The sequence below is a fragment of the Scyliorhinus torazame genome, chromosome 4 (assembly GCF_047496885.1).
Source record: "Scyliorhinus torazame isolate Kashiwa2021f chromosome 4, sScyTor2.1, whole genome shotgun sequence".
NCBI classification, from domain to species: Eukaryota; Metazoa; Chordata; class Chondrichthyes; order Carcharhiniformes; family Scyliorhinidae; genus Scyliorhinus; species Scyliorhinus torazame.
The window spans coordinates 196,100,409-196,124,413 of NC_092710.1; the positions used below are offsets into that span (position 1 = coordinate 196,100,409).

The following is a 24,005-nucleotide window of genomic DNA, read 5'->3' on the forward strand; positions in this document are numbered from 1 at the left end:
GCAAATGGTTCAAGCCCAATGTGAATCTCGTTTTGGTCTTTCCTGCAATTCATCGGGTGAGGTACCCTCAATAATGACGCTTAGAGATTAAACTGTAAAGAAGGCTTTATTAGACTAATAACTATGCTACAGCTAGAGACGAGAGCTGACTGCTACACAGACCATGAGGCAGCCCTTTATGTATGGCTCCCAGATGGGCGGAGCCAGAGGCGGAGTCCCCAGGGTTACAAGCCCGGTTTTAAAGGGGACATCACCTTACATGATGATAAGGCAGTAACCGTTCATCACATCGGGTGTACCCAGATCCATGCCGGGCACCTCGCGGTGGCTGAACCACGGCCAATGCATTCATTAAAAAAATATTTAAATGATGTTACTGTGGCTAGGAAGGAGGTCTTGTGGCACAGTGGGTAGTGTCCCTGCCTCTAAGCTGGAAGCACCGAGTCCCACCCCAGGATTTGATGGCCAAGAAAAGTGTGTACATAATGTGGCCAAACAAGTTGAGCATCAACCTTAAAATCTTTCCGAACCTGCCAATGGCTGGCAGTAAGAATGGAAGAGACTCCTGGTCAGCCTCAAGCTGTAAACTCCTGTAATAGCCAGTAATTTTCAGAAACAGACAAAAGTCTGCCTTAGTTCATCACTAGGTGCGGGCAAGGATTTGGAAAATTGGAGCAGTGGCTAGGGGCAGATAATACAAAGAGGTACACTGCTGTAATTACAGATCTCAACCATGAACTAAAACCACCTTTGTCATAAATCCAAAAAAGGAAGAAACTAAAGAACATATTAATTAGAAAAGAAATGCTAATACATTATATATGGAGAGAGATACTTCACACAAAGTGCAAAACGTCTTGTAACGTTTATGAATTGCTCAGGATTTTTTAATATTTTCACCAGATTGTGGATTGCAGCTATCATCCTTACTCTCTTACTTTTTACCTCTCCTTTTTTTCCTTAAAGCTAGTTCACAGGCTGGTCAAAATACTGGAGCAGAAATTTGAAGAGCCTGGAACAGGAAACAGGAATCTGTTTCAAGGCACCCACTTGGTGCTCACATCTCACCGGATTTATTCCAGTGAGGCGAGAGGGCGAATTTAGGGTGGCCCTTGTTCCTTTCTCTTTGAGTGCTAATGGGTTGAAGCTGTAATAAGATTTCATGTTGAGGGCATGGTAAAATTATCTTTCTTCTGGGTGGATGAGCAAAATGCCTCCCTTGTCTCTATGGCCAAAATTTAACGTTGAAAGTGTGGGCGTGCACCCGACCTGGAATCTTGTCAATCCGTGCGAGAAGATGTCGGGCACCTTTCCCGATGCCATCGCGCTCATGCGTAACATTATGGTTGGCAGGCACATGCAGTCGTTGCAAGCGTTCCCACGGACAAATGAGCAGGAAATTAAGCCCATTAAGGAACCAATTGGTCCCTACACCAACCAACTGAGTTTTCAGGTCCGACTGGCCTCCTTCCTCACTTCCTGCCGGGGTACAAGATTCCAGCCAGAATTTTCAGATTGTAAAACTGCAGCTTCTGACGAATGTGATATAAAATAGTTACTTTAGAGATACTAGTTAATGTAATGTAGAAATAAGCCACTTTGATTCTGGCAGTTAGGGACAAAGGGGTTTGAGACCGCATGGAAAAAGCAGGAAGAGGTGTGTCTATGAGAGTGATGCTGCATTGATAGGGGCCAGAGAAAGGGATTGGAAGTGAGCCAATCAGAATAGATCGAACAGGTCAGGAGGGACATAGGCTGACCTATGTCCGTCGAGTATGTGAAACTTGATACCATTTGAATTGATTTGCAGAGATCCCTTTGTTTCTTTGTTCATTCGCTTTCTGGGATATAGGAAACTGGATGTCTCTTATATTTCTATGAAATGAATCAAGCTTGCAAGCTAAATAAATAACTTCTTTTTACGTGCGAATCCATCTCAACTTTTATTGAGGCCAGACTGACAGAGAAAGAAATTTGGGGATCCACACTTCATAGGATAAAAATATTCAAAAACTAAAATTTGAGATTCCTTAAATGAAGTAGAAAGGGAAGGATGCATTCTGGTACAAATATAAATTGAACCATGAATAAGACAAGGAACCATACTAGTTAAAAGTGTATGGCTTTATTCTCAAACTGCCATCACTGACAAGGCACTATGATCCACTCTTGTTTTTATATCTTAAATTACAAACATGAATTGTCTGTCTGCATTGTTTGTTCTTATTGCAGCATTGCTGCAAAGTATACTTTTTTTAAAAATCAACGGGAGTCACATTTAAAAACAATCAAAAAACATCAGCTTTGTACATTCTCCAACTCATGGCTGTGCTGTGTGACATTTGTCCATTTCCAGAAAATGACTGTTTTCAGGTGACAGTACTAGCCAAAGTCTTCAGTATTAAACCTAACAGAAGTGCTATGATTCATTTACTGCAATTGTAGGTCACATATGAAGCCATGTGCTAATGAGATATTGTTGCATTGAAGTCATGCGGGCTCATTTTGACTTTGGACAATAGTGTAAAGCGTATGTTATTAGCATAGCCACCCGATAAACACCTCATTCCATTAGGTTCAATGCCTCTCTTATCTCAGAATCAAAATGTGTTTTCAAAATGTGGGAAAAGCTTTGCGGTAAATGTTCACACAGGCAAGCAAAAATGCAAAAGATGATGTTCCAAAAAAAAATGATAAAAACAATGTCTACAACAAATAAACTTGCAAAAATAAATCACACAGCACTGTTGCAGAATTGCGATTTCCTTTGAACTAGAAACAAATCTTACAAAGAAATAAATAATTTTCACTTGTTTACGTAGCAGGTAGAGATAATTTACATTATCTAGTGTTTCTAAAACTAACATTTCAGTACTTAGATATGCACAGATACAATTAATTCCCCTACAGCCTAGTACAATGACTACACACAACTTGGTCTTTCTGTCTAATAATGATACATTACTATTTTGTAAACTTTTTAAAACATGACAAATTCTTTCAGTTTTTTCAAATTATAACAAGCGATTACAAAAATGAATACGTGCTTACTACTTCATACAAACATTTGACTCTCTTTTCCATGAATTAGCAAAAGTCTTTTTTTCAAGTAAATAACAAATCTTCTCTGTACAAATACATTAACAAAAACAACTTCATCAAATACAAGATTCAATACAGATAGTAAAAAAGTAGAAATGCAGCTGATAATAGTTCACCGTCTAAAACAAACCCATGTTTTGCATGAAGATTGCCTTCCATCATTCTTAGTTGATAAAAGTGGAAAGCATTTTGATGATCACAGAACTCCCATGTTTGCAAGCTCTCAAATCTATCATGTGGGCTGATGCTCTGATGCCTAAGAAATTCTATGTGAATATATTAAACAATGTCTGAAAGAATTTACAAGAATAGAAAGCAGCTCCTTATCCTTCTAAGAACATTTTTCAAAAGATGATTGGCATGAATCAGATAAATTAAAGGAAATGTTGTGGTATTTTTGGGTGGGTGGGGGGAACAAAGGAAGTATATTTATATGATTTGTTTATGGTGCTGATAAACTGCATCAAACCTTTGGGGTTGAAATTCTGTTGTGCTGTATTAGTAATGGTTTCATTAAATTTTACGTGTTAACAGCTTAGTTAAGACTGAAGCCAAATGATTGTTGCATGAATACATTTAATATGACAGCAAATAATATCATACAGCATAATTCCATCCCTGTGTGAAACTTCTGCAGTGCTAAAATTACGTATTTTATATTTCTTTGAAATTTTTAAACTACAAACTTGCACTTTACTAAACATGGAGCAGCAGGAGGATTGAATAGACTTTTACAAAACCTGTGACTTTGTTGTAATTTATTCTTGTTGCCCATCAATTACCTATTAATAAGCAGGCACCAATTAAATGATATTATATGCTTGAGGTCAAAATTCCTCCTGTCAATCATTTAAGTGAAAGTCAATGTTCTGTATTCAAACTGACTTTTTCCATCAGATTTCACACCTAAATTTTTATCCTCGCCTCAGCACTGAAAATGTTAAGCACAAACATGGCAAGTGGTAAAATCTCAGCAACAATTCAATCACATTCTTGTATACTATGCTCTCTATCATACTGGACAAACAGAGCAAAACATAGCTCTGTGTCTCATATAAGCAGTAATTGCTTGGCATGCAAAATAAGCAGAACTATTCAAACATATTATTTAACCTATCTTTCAAATTTGATATACCTCACAGTCCATTTAATATATACACAGCAGAGTACCATTCATTACTATGTATCATGACATATTCTGCCAAGCCTAGTACCATTCTGGTAAATCAGCGCAACTACTGATTCAAAATTATAAACTTAAAATAAAATAAAACATCTAAGTACCAGGTCCTTTGGAGAAAATTGCCAGCCATGCCTAAATCTCTGGGTGTAGGTATAGAATGTTAATTGTTTGGATTTTCACTGATTTACAGAAATACGATGTGCTGAAAACAGAGTGGAACTCTGCGATGTTCGAGGCAGTTGGAGATCCTAAAAATTATATTATAAAAGACACTTCAGCGAAAGAGTTCATCCATGCACTGGTTACAGTGAAAAGAGAACCCTTCTGCTAATCAGTCAGTAATCCCCATATTCACTGCCAAAAATTAATAAACACATCGCACAATCTAAATACTAATTTTAGAATTGCAAAATATTAATCACTGTTTTGCAATTAAGCCCAGAGTACTGAATGTCCTTTGGAATTCTCAGTAATTGCTTATCTTCTCCAACATCTATCTGCAGAAAAATATTTTCTTGTAAAGTTGATGTGATTGCTAATATAAAATAGAACCATAAAACTGTACAGATTCAGAGAATACTTCCTCATCTGGAATGTCTTCACAATGGGAATAAAATAGTTTTGTTAATCTTGTATTTTGGTTTATTTCTTTTAACTAATTGTTTCAGTTTTAGAAAAGCAGTAAGATACAAAATGATATGGTGCAAATGTACAAATAAAAATAGGAGTTCAGATTTCTTTTACTTAATCTAGAGTTTTATGTAGTATTTCCAGTCATGAAACAAAAGATAGGATTCCACTACTCTACTCTACGTTTCCTTTTCCATGGCATTTTATTTTCCAGACACGAGTGGCCTATTCAACTCCAATTTTTCAGGTACAAAATGGGCTTTCACTTTAAAATTTGGTTGCTGTGCAGTCGCTTTAAACATTTTGTGCAGGCATGCACATGCCTTATTTATCCCACAACAAAGCCTGTGCTGTACCTTTACAAGTACGATTGTGCACCCAGGCAGCTTAGCAGGAACAATGTCTTCAAGCATCCAGCATGGTGTGCCAAGCAGACACACTCATTATGCACCAGATGTGCCTCATCCACCATAGTGATAAATGCAGAAAGAGGGCTGTGCGCTACCCGCCACTGTAACAAGTGTTAGGCCTTTTTCATATGGGCAGTAAGGGGCCTCTCACCTTCAATGAGGCTGAAAATTGGGGCAACCCAGCAATTGATTTGTTGTTGCCTGTTCTGTGCAGCTGCCTCACATGGATTTAGATACCCCAGTGTGCCTGACAACATGCACTTTGGATCACAATGTAATTATTTACACTCCATTTGATACAAAATAATGCTAAACCCTTCACAACACGATTAAAACAGAGTGTTTCTCTAAATTTCAAAATGGCTAAATTTTCATTTTAAAAACGTGTAAGAATGCTACCCTAATTCATGAGTTCAAAGCACCAAATTCCTTTGAGTTATTTTAAAAATTGCTACATATATTCAGAAAAATGATTCGATAAAGTCACAACTTCAATAGATTGAGTTGTCGCAGGAAAGCAAAGTTGTATATTAATAATTATGGCCTTGAAATTACGCTGTGGGTTAAAACTTACTTAATGCATTTGTCTGAAATCTGTTTCATTGTTATTTTGGTGAAAGAGTTTTTAATATGTTTATCTAAATTCCTCTTTAATTTCCAAGCAGTACAGGTAAACTCTTGCATTAAAATATCGGTTGGAGACAAACGTATTACGCATCCGTATGCTAACATCCCATGTGTAATTTCTGTTTTTGGCAGCTACTACTTACTTGATTGTGACATGGGAGATTGGGCCAAATACTAGAACATTATGGGGTGGTTAACGGTTGACTACCCCCACTCCCAAAAGCAGAGTTAGCCCGGAGCTGAGCCACTCCAAGTCACTGGGGAGGAAATCCCACCTTCAGGGGCTGTTGACCAATTCAAATGACTGGAAGCTCATTCAGTTCTAGCATCGCCAAGAGTGTATTAGCGGCTGCTGCTGGGACTTCAATGACGCAATAGAAAGAAGGCTCAATGGATCCCAGAGATATTCCGGTTTTGTGCAAGAAAGTTTTGGGCAGGGATAAGATGGGTGCCAATTATTGGTTTAATGCAGCAGGTGGGTCGGAAGGGGGTTCCTATCTTAAGGTCCCTCCTCCTCCAATCCGCAAAGGGCAGCCCCCAAAGATAGAATGACCCCCTCCCTCCTCCTCAGCCCCCCTTTGAAATTTAAAAGACTATATCGGCTGCCACACTCACCTGACTGCCCAGCTAACTGTTCAACGGCATGGCCAGCATATCATCGAAGTCAATGGGCCTGGTAACACGCCCAATTAACCTTTGATTATTTAAATATAGCGGGCGGGCTGCCAATTTTGCCACCCACCGCTCGCCCATATTTACTGGGCAGCACAGTGGGACAGTGGTTAGCACTGTTGCTTCACAGCGCCATGGACCTGGGTTCAATTTCCAGCTTGGGTCAGTGTCTGCACATTCTCCCCGTGTCTGCGTGAGTTTCCTCCAGGTGCTCTGGTTTCCTCCCACAGTCCAAAGATGTGCAGGTTAGGCGGATTGACCATGATAAATTGCCCTTAGTGTCCAAAAAGGTTGTGTGGGGTTGCGGGGGTGGGGTGGAGCTGCGGGCTTGAATAGGATGATCTTTCCGGGGGCCGGTGCGTACTTGATGAGCCAAGTGGCCTCCTTCTGCACTGTAAATTCTATCTATGATCATATTATGGGGGTGTGTGCTCGGGGTGGGTGGGAAGGTGTTGGGATTGACTCCCACCCAATTCCATGCGCCCCCCACAACCACAGTTGATTTTGCCTTGCAATGACCCTTCAAAAACTATATAAAACCTGCAACATGAGATTCCTAAAGAAAAAACAGGAAAGTGACAAAGTGCTACTTCATATTTCAGGAAGATCTGCAGGTGCCAATAGTACACACGGCCATGCGAAACTACCCTAAACCCTAATCCATTTAAGGAGGCAGTGAAGCTATCCAATTCAGTTCACTGAATTTCAGTGCTAATTGCAGATCATCCAACTATCTTTCTCCTGACTTGTTAGCTTGTGCAGAGTTTACTACACTGCTCCACGTATTTTACAAGGACACCTGCAGAAGTGGATATGGGATTTAATTGTTTAAATCCACAGTGAGTTGAAATTATTTGAACTATCTTTTAAGTTCTTGACATATTTCTATGTTAACTATTCAAATTAACCCTTATACGAACACGTCTTCTCTTTCACCATGAAACTTAAACTGTTTCATGATAATTGTAGTATTAGCGCAAAGAACTTACTTCTCACCCTGATGCCACTGTTTTTTAGGATCCCAACAGTGCAGAAGGAGGCAATTCGGCTGGACGACTCTGCACCCACCCTGCAAATGAGTACTCTACCCATGCCTACTCCCTCATATTGTAACCCCAGAACCTAACCTGCACCTCCCTGGACACTAAGGGGCAATTTAGCATGGTCAATCCACCTAAACTACAATTCTTTGGACTGTGCGAGGAAAGACCCAAGGCTGGAATGAACCCGGGTCACTGGTGCTTTGAGGCAATGGGGCTAACCACTGTGCCACCTTGTCGCCCTAGTTTCTATTGTTGTGGGGCTGTATTTTCCACTTGCTCATAGTCGAAGTGTGGAAAATCCCTATAGTGTGAATCACAGTCAGGGCCTGAACCAGCACTGGAGAAGGAAGTCTAACTGTTTGGCTCTTGTAGGTTAGGCCTGGTGTTAACTTCGGATTCATGCAACACACATTTACCATTGATGTGAAGCACAACTGTAATGTAAATGCTCTTTCTATCATCCAGTCCACAGACGTTTCTCGGGCAATCAGTACAACTCCTATACCGACTGGAGGAACACTTGACAAATTCAGGAAGATACCCTCCCTAGATAGTTTGCACCTCCTATCTGAAATAATATTGCTAAAGGAGGCGTTCTCACTTAATTGTAAATGTTATTAAGCACTGGGATTCAGGTTTGTATTTCTCAGCTGAAAGTTTGGTATGCTTACATTGGGAGCCACCAGGTCCAGAGAAAATAGTATACTGTCGCCAAACTCAGTTGTATTGGTGTTTGATCAGAAACGTTAAAGCTACTAGCAATCAGGATATCTCAGTTTTAAATTAAAATGTCTCAAGTTAAAAATAAATAATTAGCGGGATGGTTTTAGGTATAGCAAGTACTCAAAGCAGTTGGGGTTCGCAAATAGACGCAATGTGAAACATTCAAAAATATGAAGCAAAACAGGAAACAAACAATTTCTGGCAGAGTTACAATGAATATAGATCAAGCTGAACAGCAATAGGAATGAGATGGGTATGAAAGGAGTGTTTGCCCTTGAACAACCCAAAAGTACACACATTCTTGGACATCACTCGTATGTTAAATTCCATTGAACAACATCATTATTTGAGACAGTTCTGAGAATTCCCACCCATGCTGGCTTTTCAAAATGAAGGACAATAATCCAGCTGAATTAGAAATAATGTGGGGGTTCCAATTCAGTCCAAAAGTTTCAGCTATTAAGATTTTTACATGTCTCAGTTCATGAAATTTGCTGGATGGGCTCAAAGCTGTGGGAAACAGACTTTATTTTCAAAAACAATTCGGTCTATATTTTTGGAAGGAACTCTTAGGCTGGGATTTTCTGGCCCCATTGTGGTACGACCCACCTCGGGAGATTTGTTGGCTCAGCCAAGTGGCCTTTAACTTTCGCTGGGATGGGTGTGGCTGAAAAATCTACAATGTAACAATGCACAATTAAATTACAAGAAATAGCAAGGGGATTCTACTCATTACATTTTCTGCTTCAGGGAGAAATGCCAGTGCCAAACAAATTGAAATGAATGAAACTTTGCAAAATTTGTTTTCATTTAGTTGTACAACTGGTTTAGATGGCTTAGAAACTATTTCAAGATTGAATTGAAAACCCTTGACCAACAAAATTAGTTCAAAATTTGCATCAGAAATTCAGAAATATAGAAATTAGCTATGTGCTTCTTCCTAAGGGACCATTATGTTGCCTAAATATTGCAATGAATCATGTTGCCTACTATTTTTGTCACAAGCAGTTGTCACAAAAAGTTAAATAAACTTGCATCAAACCAAGGTTACCTTTATTAAATATAACACAAGGACTGTGACAGGGGACCTTCCCTCAGTCCTGCAAATGTATTTTGTAGCTCAAGTTACGATCAAGAATATTAAAACTTAAAAATGAAACATTGTAGGCCACTTGGAAAATAAGATCAGGTCAAATACTGAGAGACACAAACCTACTGTTGCCAAACTGAATAGGTCCAAAATGAACCATGTCTGCACTTTCACCAAAACACTACTAAGAGGACAGACTAAAATCAAGTTTTGCATATTACATATAAAACCTAAAATGGGAAAAACAGAGCAAAATTATACAGTTTAACTGTAGGTGCTCATGATAATCTTTAAAGGAAATAAATATTTATTAGAATTTCTCCAGGATCCCCCAATCACATGAAGGTACACCTGCTATTCTATTCCAATTGCCTCTTGTTATCCATATAAACTAATGAGTCATTTTGTGTTTACCATAAAATGAAATCATGTCATTCCACCCCAGTGCTGTCACAAATGGAGAGCATTGTTCAAAGCCTGTTCCTTTTATATCAACACTGAAGTTGAACATCACATCACATCAAAATTCATACAAGTGGTTATATGCCAAATGCTTACTCCCAGACTGCCTTTAAGCAATGATAATTAGATGTAGAGAACACTAGACAAGGACCAGTTGAAAGCCATCAGTAATGGTGCACATATTTTCCTTTACAATATTTATGCTTGGGGAATTAATCACTTGAATATGTTTCTCTTTAAGCTTGACACTGTTGTGCATATTTCTATCACTTCTATCGTAAAAAATGCAAAACAACAAACAGGGAAACCTGAGCAATGTACAAACTTTAACTGATGCCATGATCATCCAAAAAATAGTTTTGATGATATAATAATCTCTCCCCAGCATTGCAAATAGGCTTGAAGCTATATTTAAAAACTGTTCTGATGAAAGGTCATCACAACCTGAAATGTTAACTCGGGCTGAGGTTCTCTGGCCACCCTGAGGCGTGTTTCTTGGTGGCAGGGGCTGGCCTGCCGTTGGACATGGTGAGATTTTCTTGCCCCACCGCTCTCAATGGGATATCCTATTGAATCCGCCCCACCCCACTGGGTAGGGATGCGCGGTCGGCGGGACTTGAAGATCCTGCCGGCCTTAACAGCCGAAGATCTTGCCCTCTGTTTCTCTGCACAGATGCTGTCCGACTGTTGAGTATTTTCAGCATTTTCTGTTTTTAGTTCCGATGTCTAGCATCTGCTGTATTTCAATTTTGTTTTAAATTACAATAACCTTGATTGCTCAGATCACGGAGCATATGCAGTTTAAAATGTAGAATTAGCATCTCTTTTATCAAGTGGCATCACCATCAACCTTTACCAAAATTAACTGTTTATAGTAGTTTCTTGTTCATTTATTGGCACCAGACATCAGTCCCGAAAGAGAATCTAGAACATAAGGTAGAAATGGCAAACACCAAAATACATTGTTTGGGATGAGCCTGAGGACAATTAGTTAAGGTTAGACATATAATTAGTGGGGCAGAGCAAGTTGAACATCAAAGGATGTCCTTGTTTCCAAATGCAATTCAAATGTTAACTGCTGAGAGAAATGTATGAAACTTTGATTACATAACAAGTTGATAAAAATAATCAACAAACATGGAAAATATAGTAAGAATTCCCGGAACAATGGATACATAAAAGCTAAAGAAAAGATTGCAAATGGTCTTTTGACAACAGTATACTACTTACTGCCTCTGGTAACAAATCAGGGGAGAGGATGAATTACTCTATGACGATGGAATTGTAAAGAATTTAGGTTGTTACTGCCAGACAATATGCGTTAGAAACATCTGCAAGGTTTTGCTTGCAGGTTATGACTCAGATTTCTTTATTTGAATGAGTTACCCGTTTTTGTCTTGCTTGTGATTCAACGCTTTTGGTGAATCTTAAAATAAGGCCTGCAACAGTGCAAATCATGGGCCTGCTCTGTTGGAAAGGTGTTTGTCAGTATAGTTTAGTTTTAAACTCCCACACTATTGTGAAACTCTCACCTCTGTAGCTTTTATGAGGTGCTTGCCAATGCCAGCTGAATTTCCATCCCAATGCTAATTATGACCATTAATTCAAGCACTAAAAGAAATTCATATCATGTTGGAATTGTTCATGCATTGTACTCGCCATGCCAGTTAAACAGTAAGGTGTGTCATTGAGGACATCAGGTTGAATTTGCAATGTGAAATTAAGAACAGAAAATGCAGGGAAAGCTCAGCAGCCAGTGAGCAGCATCTGGGGGGGAGAGAAATGTTAATGTTTCTTCTTTGGAAGAAGAGGCCATATTGGGCTCAAAACTTTACCTCTGTTTCTCGCTCCACAGAGACGGCCAGAACTGTGGAGCAATTTCTGTTTTTATTTCAGATTTCCAGCATCCGCAGTATTTTGATTTATTTCCATTTGCAATGTGTTTTGTCGATTGAAACACACAATGATGGCCAAATGCTTCTAACCATCCAGGTATTCTAAAGAATCTAACTAATTGTACAATTCAAAGCACCTTAATGCTATATAATCATACCTGAAAATCCCAAAATAGTATAAAAAGTAAAAATCCATACTTTTGAATACAAAAAAAACAAGGTCACCTCCACCAGCATTAGCCATGGGTTAAAGGAAATATAATAACTGAGGGGAAGTTAAGGAGGATAGTGCATTTATTTTTTCAGTGGCTGGTACATTAAAGTGTTAGGATCAAGTACAGAATTCCCAGTCTCCACAAATTTAGAAGAGTAGTGTGAAGTTGCAGGACTAAGCGTGCTTGTAACATTGTAAGTGATCCCAGGCATAACTGCCATAACTTCTGCAACCTTCTGTTTGAGTTCTTCAATTTCCTGATCTTGTTGGATTATATGTCCTAAAAAATAATTTTAAAAGATGATGTTAAATCTGTGACAGGTTATATATCCTCTCATGCACTGAATTCTTCGACCTGGATTCTCGTCATGGTGGAGAGCCTCAAAATGGTGGACGCACCAGGAAATCGCAAGTCCCACCCCTGAACACGGCACATCCCATCTTCATGATGGTGGGGCGCGTTGAACGCATACGCAGTTCACGGAGGTGACTGGCCATTTAAAGCAACAGCTGCCTCCAACTCAGCAGATACCTGGGAATGCCACCACCTGGAGATTTCCTTTCAAGTCACTCACCATCCTTGACTTGGAAATATCTCCCTGTTCCTTCACTGGCGCTGGGTTAAAATTCTGGAACTCCCTCCCTAAAAGCACTGCAGGTGTACCTACACCGCAGGAACTGCAGTGGTTCAAGAGGACAGCTCACCACCACCATCTCAAGGGCTACTAGGGATGGGCAATAAATGCTGGTCCAGCCAGCAATGCCCACATCCCATTAATTAATTTAAAAAGTCAGATTTTGGTAGCCTTTCAACTGTGAAACCTGAAGTGCGTAGAGTGGACCTGCTAAGAGCAGATCTTAACTATATGCATTTCATTGGCTAGTCAGGATACCCCTTTGGAGAGTTGCAGGTAACCCTGTGGAATTAGGTTAAACTTGTTTTCACTGACCAAGAATTGGAACAAACTCACTGCCAACTGTTTTGCCTTTACGCAAGGTTGTAGGAGGGAGTGATTGGGGAACTCGCAGTGCAATTTATTTTGCCCCTAGAGATTCATGCACACAGTTGTCAGGAAGATCTTTGTGCTTGAGAAGTCATTGCGCTTTGTGCAATGGAAGATAGAAGATGGGTATGGCACCCACACACATTTTTGCCTCTGGTGTTTTTCAGGGCTCATCAGGAGACCTGTCTGGTATATCCCAGTTAGGACCACATAGCTGCATTAAGGCAGAAACTAATGCCTTGTTTGCTCACGTAGGGAAGCACATTAATTTCCTTTTAGATTTGGCATCTCATACATAGAAAGCCACTGCCTTTTCCCAATTATCAGACTTCCCTCAGGTGCAGGCAATTATTGCTTGCACCCATGTTGCCATAAAGGCCCCAACTCAACATGTGGGCACGTTTGTCAACTGAAGTCCTTTCACACAATCAATGTATAGGTGGTTTGTGACCACGACACAGTCTTCCTTTTTGTATGTGTAACGTTTTCTGGCTGCTGCCATGCCGCCTTTATACTAAGGAGTTCCCAACTCACTCAATTATTTCAGCACCAACGCAGATCCATGATTGGCTACTAGCAGTCAAGGGCTACCTTTTAAGAACCTAGCTAATGGCCTTTTTTAGGAGCCCTCAAATTGAGGCCAAGTGCAACTACAACAGCAGCCATGACATCACAAGGAGCACAATCAAACAGATCATTTTCATTTTAAAAATCCAATTCGGGTGCCTTGTTCACTCAGGTGCAGCTCAGCATATATGCCCCAGCAAGGGCATCAAGAATAGTAGTGGTGTGCTGTATGCTGCACAGCATTGCGCAGCTGAGGGACATACTAACTGATGTTAAGAAGGTCATGGGCAGAGCTCCAAACTCAGAGGAGATGGAAGATGATTCATAACTAGATGAGGATGAGGAGGCCACCAATGGCAGAATAGCTGGGAGGCATGGCCAGGTAGCCTGGGCTGACTCTGTGCGGAAGAGGATTATCGCCGGACGTTTCGTTGCAAAATAGATTCTTATAAGGTCCTCCCATCTCACAATTGCCATCAGCCAGACCCAGGCAAGCAACCTCCACCTAAAGAACCTTGTACATTTAAGTCACAATTACTTGGGGTCTGCCTGTCTCCCAAAATGGAGAGAATCAACATCAAGAGTTTAACTCAGTCTCAGATATATGGCTGAAACCCTCACCATCATAAGGCTGGGCTCATCCTATTGCAAATACACATCGTGGTAATAAGTCCTTGACGGCATGACCCCCTCACATGAATGTCAGTATCGGTAAAGAGGTGCCAAAGCTGCCACCTTAATCAAACCATGCGCACAATGCTGAGAGTGATATGACTTACGACTTTAAATCCTATATATGCTGGTGATAATAATGTACTATGATTCTACATTTGTAAATACCATTGCTAACCTTGTGCAATCTCTAGTTGTCGCCTGGCATCCCCAAGAGCAGAGAACAGGTCCAGTTTAATCCTAGTCTCTGCACTAAGATTAATTTCTAAGTGTTGCGTTTTATCTTGCATGGCTGAAAGAGCTGTCATCAACATTTCAGTGTCCTGTTCATTGCCTTTATATTTACAAAGCTCCTGCAGAAAATTGAAACAAAGGGACAAAGTCAAACAAATCTACCAGTTTAAAAACATTCAATGTTACTCCATTTAGCATTAAAATCTTCTTTGGTCAAAGGGTCATGGGCAGCAGGGTGGCACCGTGGTTAGCACTGCTGCCTCACAGTGCCAGGGACCTGGGTTTGAATCCGACCTTGGGTGACTGTGTGGAGTTTGCACATTCTTCCCGTGTGTGTGTGGGTTTCCTCCGGGTGCTCTGGTTTACACCCACAGTCCAAAGATGTGCAGGTTAGGCGAGGTTGCTGGGATAGGGCGGGGAGTGGACCTGGGTGGGGTGTTTGATTGGGAGGTCGGTGCAGACTCGATGGGCCAAATGGCCTCCTTCTGCACTGCAGAGATTCTATGATTTTATGATCTAGAAATAAAAATAATGTTGGAATAATAGTTAAGGATTCCAGTCACCCTTTCACTTGCTTTCATCATTTATACGCCTACACAGTAGAACTGAGAAGGTTGATTTCTGGAGAGCAAATTCTTTATTCCCTTTCTACAGGTGCTGCTTCTTAGCGTGCTATATGCACTAACCAGCTGTAGTACTTCAAGCAACTAACAACATTCCTGTTGTTTCAGATTTAATAATAAGTGTTGTTAAGCTATTTGGCATTGGGAGACAGCACAACTGAGCATGGTTCTACCATTATCCAAAAGGCACAGATATACTTTTCAGCAGGTATGATTAGCTATTAATTAAAAATGGTTACAATGGCCAATTATTCCCCTTCCTGAGACCAGACACACAATGATTCTGCATGGCTGCTAATCTTGTCCCAATTTTCCATTTTCAGAAAACCTATCAATTACAGCAAAAAACAGTTATGAGAGTTTTATTATTTAATGTTAACAAGGAATGCAAATACATTGTACTGGTCACGGTACTAATAACGGTGAGGACTTGAGACGTTGCAATACCAGTTATAGGACAAATATGCTGCTGAAAAGAGCTGAGTGCAGTTAAAAGAAAAATTGAACAAAGGAACTATTAAAATGACACGCTGGAAAGGTTAGCTTCGTTTGAATAGTCTTATTCAGCAAACTGTCTGGAATGATACCGATAAATCTGCGAGAAGCTGTTGTAAACATCAGATGCTGCAGCAGCATGGAGGAAAAAAAGCGTGGAGAACTACCAAAACTGTGCTTCTGCCAGCAAGAAGACTATAAAGTGAAATTCTCTGAAGGGCATTTAAATAGGTTATTTATCCAAGGATCATTTCTAGGGGATGCTCCTGATCCCACTGCTATAATTTTCACAGGAGATCCATAGAATCACACATAAATTCAGCGTCTAGATATCTAATGTTTGCTTTTACTCTGACCCATCCAACCTCACCTTTCACTATTTCTCCTAATAGAAAACACCCTGCCACTGCCAGCATTGAACCAGCCAAAGAACCACAGCGCCATCCAGTACCCAATCAATGCTATTACACCCAGCCAAAGAATATTCATTCAGTAAAACCTCAAAACCACCCCAGCACTCAACCAATGGCTGCAGCAATCTGCAATGTCAGCCTTGGTGATGAACGCTGCAGCCTTTGTTCCAATTTTAAAAGTTTAATGTGAATTACTTACCTGTACCTCCCGCTCTACTTTTCTTAAGTGTTCATCCTTCAATTTGAGTTCTGTTTGCAGCTGTTTATATTCTGCATCCAATTCTTTCATTTTGTTCTTTAGGGTCTCTGTACAGTCTCCCCTGGAAGGAGTAAACCATAAGAGTGAAGATATACCAGAATAAAAAAGGCACAGAGGTTGAGTCATCCTGATGCCATGGGTTCAAATCTTGGTATCTTCTGATCAACAATAATAATAATAATCTTCATTAGTGTCACAAGTAGGCTTACAATAACACAAGTAGGCCTACACTCACATGAAGTTACTGTCATGTGAGAGTACCTTTAAGAAATGGGTGTTTAAGAAATGTACCTTTAAGAAATGGGCATTGATCAGTGATGTCAGTGTGGGTGAAGCTGAGCTGTCTGTCAGCTTTTTACTTTTGTTTTAGGCTGTTTGCTGTAGGGTGTGTTTTAGCTTTGTTTTCAGTGTTGGAGCTGAAGCCAGACAAAGCAGGTGTACTGCTGTTCCCTCTGTCATGAAAAGACTATCTCTTGATCATTTGGTGCATTCAGAATTATAAATGTTTTTAGTAGTGAATGTAAACCAGGGGTGAAATTCTCCGTAATCAGCGCGATGTCCGCCGACCGGCGCCAAAAACGGCGCAAATCAGTCCGGCATCGCACCGCCCCAAAGGTGCGGAATCCTCCGCATCTTGAGGGGCCGAGCCCTAACCTTGAGGGGCTAGGCCCGCGCCGGACTGATTTCCGCCCCGCCAGCTGGCGGGAAAGGCCTTTGGTGCCCCGCCAGTTGGCGCGGAAATGACATTGCTGGGCAGCGCATGCGCGGGAGCATCAGCGGCCGCTCATGGCATCCCCGCGCATGCGCAGTGGAGGGGGTCTCTTCCGCCTCTGCCATGGTGGAGACCATGGCGAAGGCGGAAGGAAAAGAGTGCCCCCACGGCACAGGCCCGCCCGCGGAACGGTGGGCCCCAATCGCGGGCCAGGCCACTGTGGGGGCCCCCCCCCGGGGCCAGATTGCCCCGCACCCCCCCCAGGACCCCGGAGCCCACCTGCGCCGCCTTGAACCGCCGGTAAGAGAGGTGGTTTAATCCACGCCGGCGGGACAGGCATTCTAGCAGTGGGACTTCGGCCCATCCGGGCCGGAGAATCGCTGGGGGGGGGGGCCCGCCAACCGGCACGGCGCGATTCCCCCCCCCTTCGCCGAATCTCCGGTGCCGGAGAATTCGGCAACCGGCGGGGACGGGATTCACGCTAGCCCCCGGCGATTCTCCGACCCGGTGGGGGGTCGGAGAATCTCACCCAAGATGTGCTTCTGTTAAAAGGTGTTTCTTTTGTCTTCTGGATGTTGTTTGGGAAGTTATTAAGGATTACTTAGTGTTGTATTCTTTGGGAGTTGTATTTGAATTGATGGTTGTTAAGATGTTCACTGAATGTTTTAAAAACGTTAATTTGCGTTCATAGAATAAACATTGTTTTGCTTTAAAAAATACTTTTCGATTTCTGCTATACCACACCTGTAGAGTGGGCCGTGTGCTCCCCATACCACAATCTATTAAAAGTTGTGGATCAGGTGAACTCCATGATACACTTTGGGGTTCTCTAAACCCTGGCCCATAACATTACTGTGAAAATCCCCTGGTCGCCACACTCCGGCGCCTGTTCGGGTACACAAGGGAGAATTCAGAATGTCCAATTCACCTAACAAGCACGTCTTTCAGGACTAGTGGCAGGAAACCGGAGCACCCAGAGGAAACTCACGCAAACATGGGGATAACGTTCAGACTCCGCATAGACAGTGACCCAAGTTGGGAATCGATCCTGGGTCCCTGGCACTGTGAATCAACAATGCTAACCACTGTGCTACCGTGCTGCCCAGCCAAAACAAGCACTACAGTGTTTCCCAAACTATTTTTGATATGACCCCATTTGAGCACTTAAAAATTAACATGACCCCAAATGCCAACAAAAATAATATAGCAAATAAAGCAGTATAGTGACAATGCCCACATATTATAGATCAACAAATATTGTAAGGTCCTTCCTGTTTATTACCTGTTTATTCTCTTATTTCCCCCTTCTTTTATTCTGGTGTTGAGCTTTTGATGTGTGGATGATTAATGGACCTGTGACTTTAAGGCAGCCTGTATCTTTAATTCAAGCAGAAGGAAGCAGTGGCCTGTGCCTTTAATTTAAACAAAGAGCTGTGCTGTTTTAGACTGGTGATTGCCGACTGTTCAGCATCAGAGATGACTTGAATTGATTGATTTGTCTGATGGCCAATGAATTGACCCAAAAGGCTGTGTTCTGCGTGGTAATGGATGATTGGATATTATCCTACTGCAATATTTTTAGAATCATAGAATCACTACAGTGCAGAAGGAGACCATTTGGCACATCGCGTCTACACTGATCCTCTGAAGAGCACCCTACCTAGGCCCACTTTCCCGCCCTATCCCTGTAACTCCATAACCCCACGTAACCTTTGGACAATTTAGGCATCCTTTGGCAACTAAGGAACAATTTAGCCTGGCCAACCTACCTAACCTGCACATCTTTGTACTGCGGGAGGAAATCAGAGCACCTGGAGCAAACCCATGCAGATACAGAGAGAAAGTGCAAACACCACACAGTCATCCAAGGCTGGAATTGAACCGGGGTCCCTGGTGCTATGAGGCAGCAGTGCTAATTTCCATGACACCCTTTTCAGAGCCACGAGGTTCCATTTTGCTTTCACTTTAGACTTTGCAGCCTGGATGGAGGGATCGGACTAACTCTCTCCAAAAAAGATTGAACTAACCAGTATAGAAGGCCACTGTGAGGGCTGACTCTCCCTCCAGCAAGTCTGGGTGTCATTCTCTTGAGATTGCAAAGTCAAACCACGGGCTGAAAGCAAGGTTTGATGTGAAATAAAGTGTCTATACAGAAAGATGTAGGCCTGCAAATGAACATTGAGCTGAAGGCCTAGTTTTGTAAGAAATAAATCTACTCTCCATAAAGCCTGCTGCCTGTAAGCACTGTGGGCAGGATTCTCCGACCCCGCGCCGGGTCGGAGAATCGGTGGCGGGCTGCGCGATTCGCTCCACGCCGCCCCGACGCCGGCACGTCGCGCGCCGCTCTACGTGGCCGGCCTGCCGATTCTCTGGCCCGGATGGCCGTAAGAAAAGAGCCGAGTCCCGCCGCCGCCGTTCTAACCTGCTCTGGGCCGGCGGGTCCTCGCCGTGTAAGGGTCGGGTGTCGGTCTTTGGGGGGGGGGGAGGGGGGTCCGACCCCGGGGGTGGGGGGTGGGGGGACCTCCGATGTGGCCTGGCCCACGATTGGGGCCCACCTTTCATACGCGAAGGCTCCTGTAGTCCTGCACCATGTTGCGTCGGGGCGTTGAAGGAGGCCACAGCGCATGCGCCGTTGGCGCCATTGCCACTGCGCATGTCCTCGTCGGATCCCACAGCGCACAGTTCACGCTGGTATCTGCAGCTGGAGCAGCGCGAACCACTCCAGCGCGTGCTGGCCCTGTGTAAGGGCCAGAATTAGTCGTGGGAGCGGCCCGTTCACGCAGTCGTAAAACGCGACGGCGTTTACAACGGCATGGACACTCTGCCGCGGGGTGGGAGAATCCCGCCCGGTGTTTTCTAGTCTGCGGGGACCCTGAATGAATCACTCTGCAACAAAGACCAATACCAGCTATAAACCAGAGACTTCGATCAACCAGAGTGCTGTGAGGAAAATGTGCTAAAGAACCACAATTGGAAGCAAAAGCTCTTACTATTTGATCTTCATCCTTAGTATTTTTACCCCTTTCCACCCTCTGTGCTTGATTATCTTGTGTGTGTGGGTAGAGGGTGGAACAGTTAAAGGGGGTAGTAGATGTTAGTTTGTTGTTATCCAGTTATATTGACTGTATATTTCATGATAGTTCTTGGTATAAATAATATAATTGTGTTTCAACTTTCAACCTGGTGACTGTAATTATTGGGCAGCATAGGGTCAAAAACTTCAGGATTTCTTATCAGAATTATTGGTGAATTAACTTGTGTATTGACTCCACCCACTTGTCCAGGGCAGTGTAGCAATATATATATATGAAAATCTGTAATGTACTGTTAAGAATTTCATATTTTCTGAATATATTTTTAAACTTAATTCTGCTATTGTAAATTTCACAACCACTCTCCATTGGAGTAAATTGATACTTGGAGGAAAACTGTGAAATTGTATCCTTTCAGACTGGATCATGTCATAATTAGGAAGGTTAGTCCATGAACCTCCGTCTCCAACCACACACTCACTAATGTGTGAGCTGACACCTTCTCAGGCTCCAGTTAGCTTTTTCAGATAAATCGATAATTCAGAACCTTAGTACACACCACTCTCTAATCGGGGCCAAAACAACAGGAACTCCCAATGTATTGAGTACCCTGCACAAAACTTTATGGTTTTGGGAAGAAAAAGGTCCAGGCATCATTATGCAGATCAGATCCAGCAGAAAAGTTTGGTGGGAGAAGAGTGAAATGGAGGGCAGAATATCAACAACTCGCAAATCAAACTTAATACATGTTCATAATGTTGACATCAGGTAGAATTCTCCTCATCGGCTTGGAGAGAGAGAGCGACTGAGAGCACGGCAAGGGCAGGAGCAGACACCACCTGGCCCTTGGGGTGGGGGGCAGGTTCAGAGAAGTGGGAGGTTGTGATGTCATCTGCTGTGTCTATAACCCCCATTTGCATTGTATTGAATCTTACAATGTGCGATGAGCCAATGCCTGTCCTCACACCTCCATGACTGTTGTAAAAGGAAACAGAGACCAAACAGCATTAACTCATGCTACCCATCTGCTGGTGACAAGACAACTCTCTCCATCTAATTAAGGAAAATAGAGCCTACATTAAAAATGAAAATGTCACAAATAAACTATGTATTAACAAGGTAATTTAGAATTGATACTAATATTTATCTTCTATTTGCTACATCGTATTGAGTTAATAGATAAATTGTAATTTTAATTTAGCCTGATTCCTCTCTGATAATGAAAGCAGGAAAACAACAACTTGCCCCTCAAAAGGCGCTTCTCAAGAGGGTTAACAAACAAAACAAAAAAAATCACACCATGCCAAAGAAGACATGAGGATGGATGACCAACAGTTTGGTCAAGAGGCAAGTTTTAAGGAGTGTCAAAAGGAGCGGAAAGTTGGAGAATGAGTAATTTAGGGATGCTCAGAAGATGGACTAAGTGTCACCATTTCAAAATAGGGGGTCGCTCATTTAAGACAAAGATGAGCAGAAATATTTTCTCTCAGATGATTGTGTGTCTCTGGAACTCTATTCCTCAAAAGGCAGTGGAAGCAGAAACTGTGAATATTTTTCAAGGCAGCGTGAGGAAGATACTTGATTAACAAGGGGGTGAAAGGTTATCGGGGGTCAGCAGGGACGTAGGTTATAATTAGATCAGCCATGATCTTATTGAAAGGCAGAGCAGGCTCCAGGAGCCGAGTGGCCCATTCCTATTCCTAATTAATATCTTTGTGATTTTAACCCTACCTGCCCGACGATACGAGCAGGTTCTGGCTGCAAATTCTACCTTCTATCTATTCTAATTTTCCACCATTTCCTCCCCCAAATTCCCTGCCGGAGCGGCAAATTGGTGGGATTTGAATGAGACTCGCAAGTTAAAATAACCTTAATTTCTGAGCTGCAGGTGAGATTCTAATTCCCACTTCTCTTTCTTCACTGAAACCAGCCCAGAGTTAAAATAAAACTTCCATTTTGAATGTCAAACGTCTCTCTCAGCTTGTGATTAATTAATTACGGGACACAACCCAGGCCAATTTTGTGCTTAGTTTGACTCAAGTATAGATGCATAATTTAACGTAAAAACCTCTGTCAAGTTAAACCAAATATGAATCCAAACTGCAACTTCTTATTGATTTGGGAGAAAGAGATGATGTAAAAAAACTACTGCTGACCATGACTTATATAGCCACCTCATATCTAACCTGTACATTATACAAGTCATGCACAATACCTGATGGATGCATTGAGTGAGATGGCTCGTGCAATAACTGTGGTTTCATCTGTTTTCCTCTTCTTTGTGTCCATTAACTGTTTCTCCAACAGGGCTCGACCCTCCAGTTCTGTTCTAAGCTTTTTCTCTAAGTAGGCGATGTTCTGTTTGTCTTTCTGTTTTGCTTGCAAAGCACAATGCATTCTTAAAGTGAAAGACAACCATTACACCAATATTACAGCATGCTTACAATTGTCTATTTTATCTGAGAAAGATTGCTGACTAAATAATGCCAGCCTTTTAGCACTATGCATTGGGAAACCACTCCTACCTTGTCTGTAGAAGCTCATTTTCTTGTCGAAGCTGAACAAGTTCAGAGCGTATTTTTTGTTTGCTGTTGGACAGCATATTAACCTGACTGCGGAGCTCCTGTTCAGATTGTTTCGAGATTTGTAGGTCTGCCTTCAGTTTCTTTATGTCATTCTCCAATCTAGTGGAAAAAAATATATGTGATTAACCTCCGAGGCCCCCACAATGATCCACGACCTACCCACAGCCTGAACTCAGTATAGGAGGGTCCCTGCCCCCTCCCAACACCCACACAGGGCCTGATCACACACGCACAGAAAATGTCAGCTTGGTGGTACCCTGGCAATGTCCCTGCCAGCACTACCTGCACACATTAGCAGTGCCAAGCTGGCACCCAGGTGACACTGCCAGGGTAACAGGCTGACACTGCCAGGGTGCCAAGCTGGCACTATCAGGGTATCCAGGTGGCACCAGCAATGCCAGGGTACCACCCTGCCCAAAGGGCATGCAGCTGTAGGCCTTCGATCCCCATGAGTGTCATTCCGTCTGGTCACTATTTGTGGGGACCAATTTTCTATTTTTTTAAATATACTTTATTCATAAAATCTATCATAAACATTACAGAACATTTCGAATTGTCTTGACTGTACATTTCCATCAGAGTTACACATTCCCTTGACTTCCTTCCATTCAATTTTGATGACATTACACACATATCGCTCTTTATGTTACAATTCCTTCTTAAACATTTACATTGTCATGTTTCTTTTATACATTGGAGTGATAATGACCCAGACCGAGGGGAGATTACACTGTTACCCGCCCACCAATGCTGAACAGCACTTGCCCAAAGTCTCTGAGTCAAAGGGGTTGAATCCCAAAGCCTCAGGTACCTCGGGAATCTACACATTAGAGTGAGGCTTACTGCCTTGCTCTTGTATGCAAATTTGCTAAAAAAAATTCTGTCCATTGTGGGCGGGATTCACATCGCAACGTCTCGTGAGATTGCGTTGAATCTCGCGCGGCGCTGCGAGCCAGCTTTCAACGGCCACACTGCTCCGCAGCGAGCTGCTTTTTGGGCGCAGCATGGCCGTTCGATTACACCCAATGTTTCAGCTGGATAATGAAGGATTTTTGTAATCTAGATGCCTGGACTGATCCAGAGAATGTGGTTGACTGTTGACTGCCCTTTGAAATGGCCTGGCAAGTCATTCATTTGTATTCAAGTAGGAGGCTCACCAGCAGATTCTCAAGGGCAATTAAAGAAAGACAATAAATGCTGACCTTGCCAGTTACGCCCTCTTTCCATGAGTGAATATAAAAGGTTAACAATTAGATACAGAGAGTTTTTTAATTAGTGTATTTCAAAACACACAGGTGTAAATATTGAAAAACATTTGCAACAGAGTTGTTAATCTTGTTATGCCTACATGTTGACAG

General features: G+C 42.1%; 1 protein-coding gene across 2 annotated transcripts in view; it reads right to left on the reverse strand.

Moving 5' to 3' along the window:
- Positions 1-2,128: 2,128 nt before the first annotated feature.
- The window catches only part of LOC140410676 (macoilin-like), a 179,095-nt gene continuing 157,218 nt past the window's right edge, over positions 2,129-24,005 (reverse strand). For both annotated transcript variants that reach the window (XM_072499062.1, XM_072499061.1), the window contains 5 exons: positions 22,588-22,746; positions 22,278-22,460; positions 16,259-16,379; positions 14,473-14,647; positions 2,129-12,331 (listed from right to left, as the gene is read on the reverse strand). In XM_072499062.1, coding sequence (XP_072355163.1) covers positions 12,132-12,331; positions 14,473-14,647; positions 16,259-16,379; positions 22,278-22,460; positions 22,588-22,746 — 838 coding nt within the window. In that variant the 3' untranslated portion in view covers positions 2,129-12,131. The remainder of the gene's footprint in view (positions 12,332-14,472; positions 14,648-16,258; positions 16,380-22,277; positions 22,461-22,587; positions 22,747-24,005) is intronic.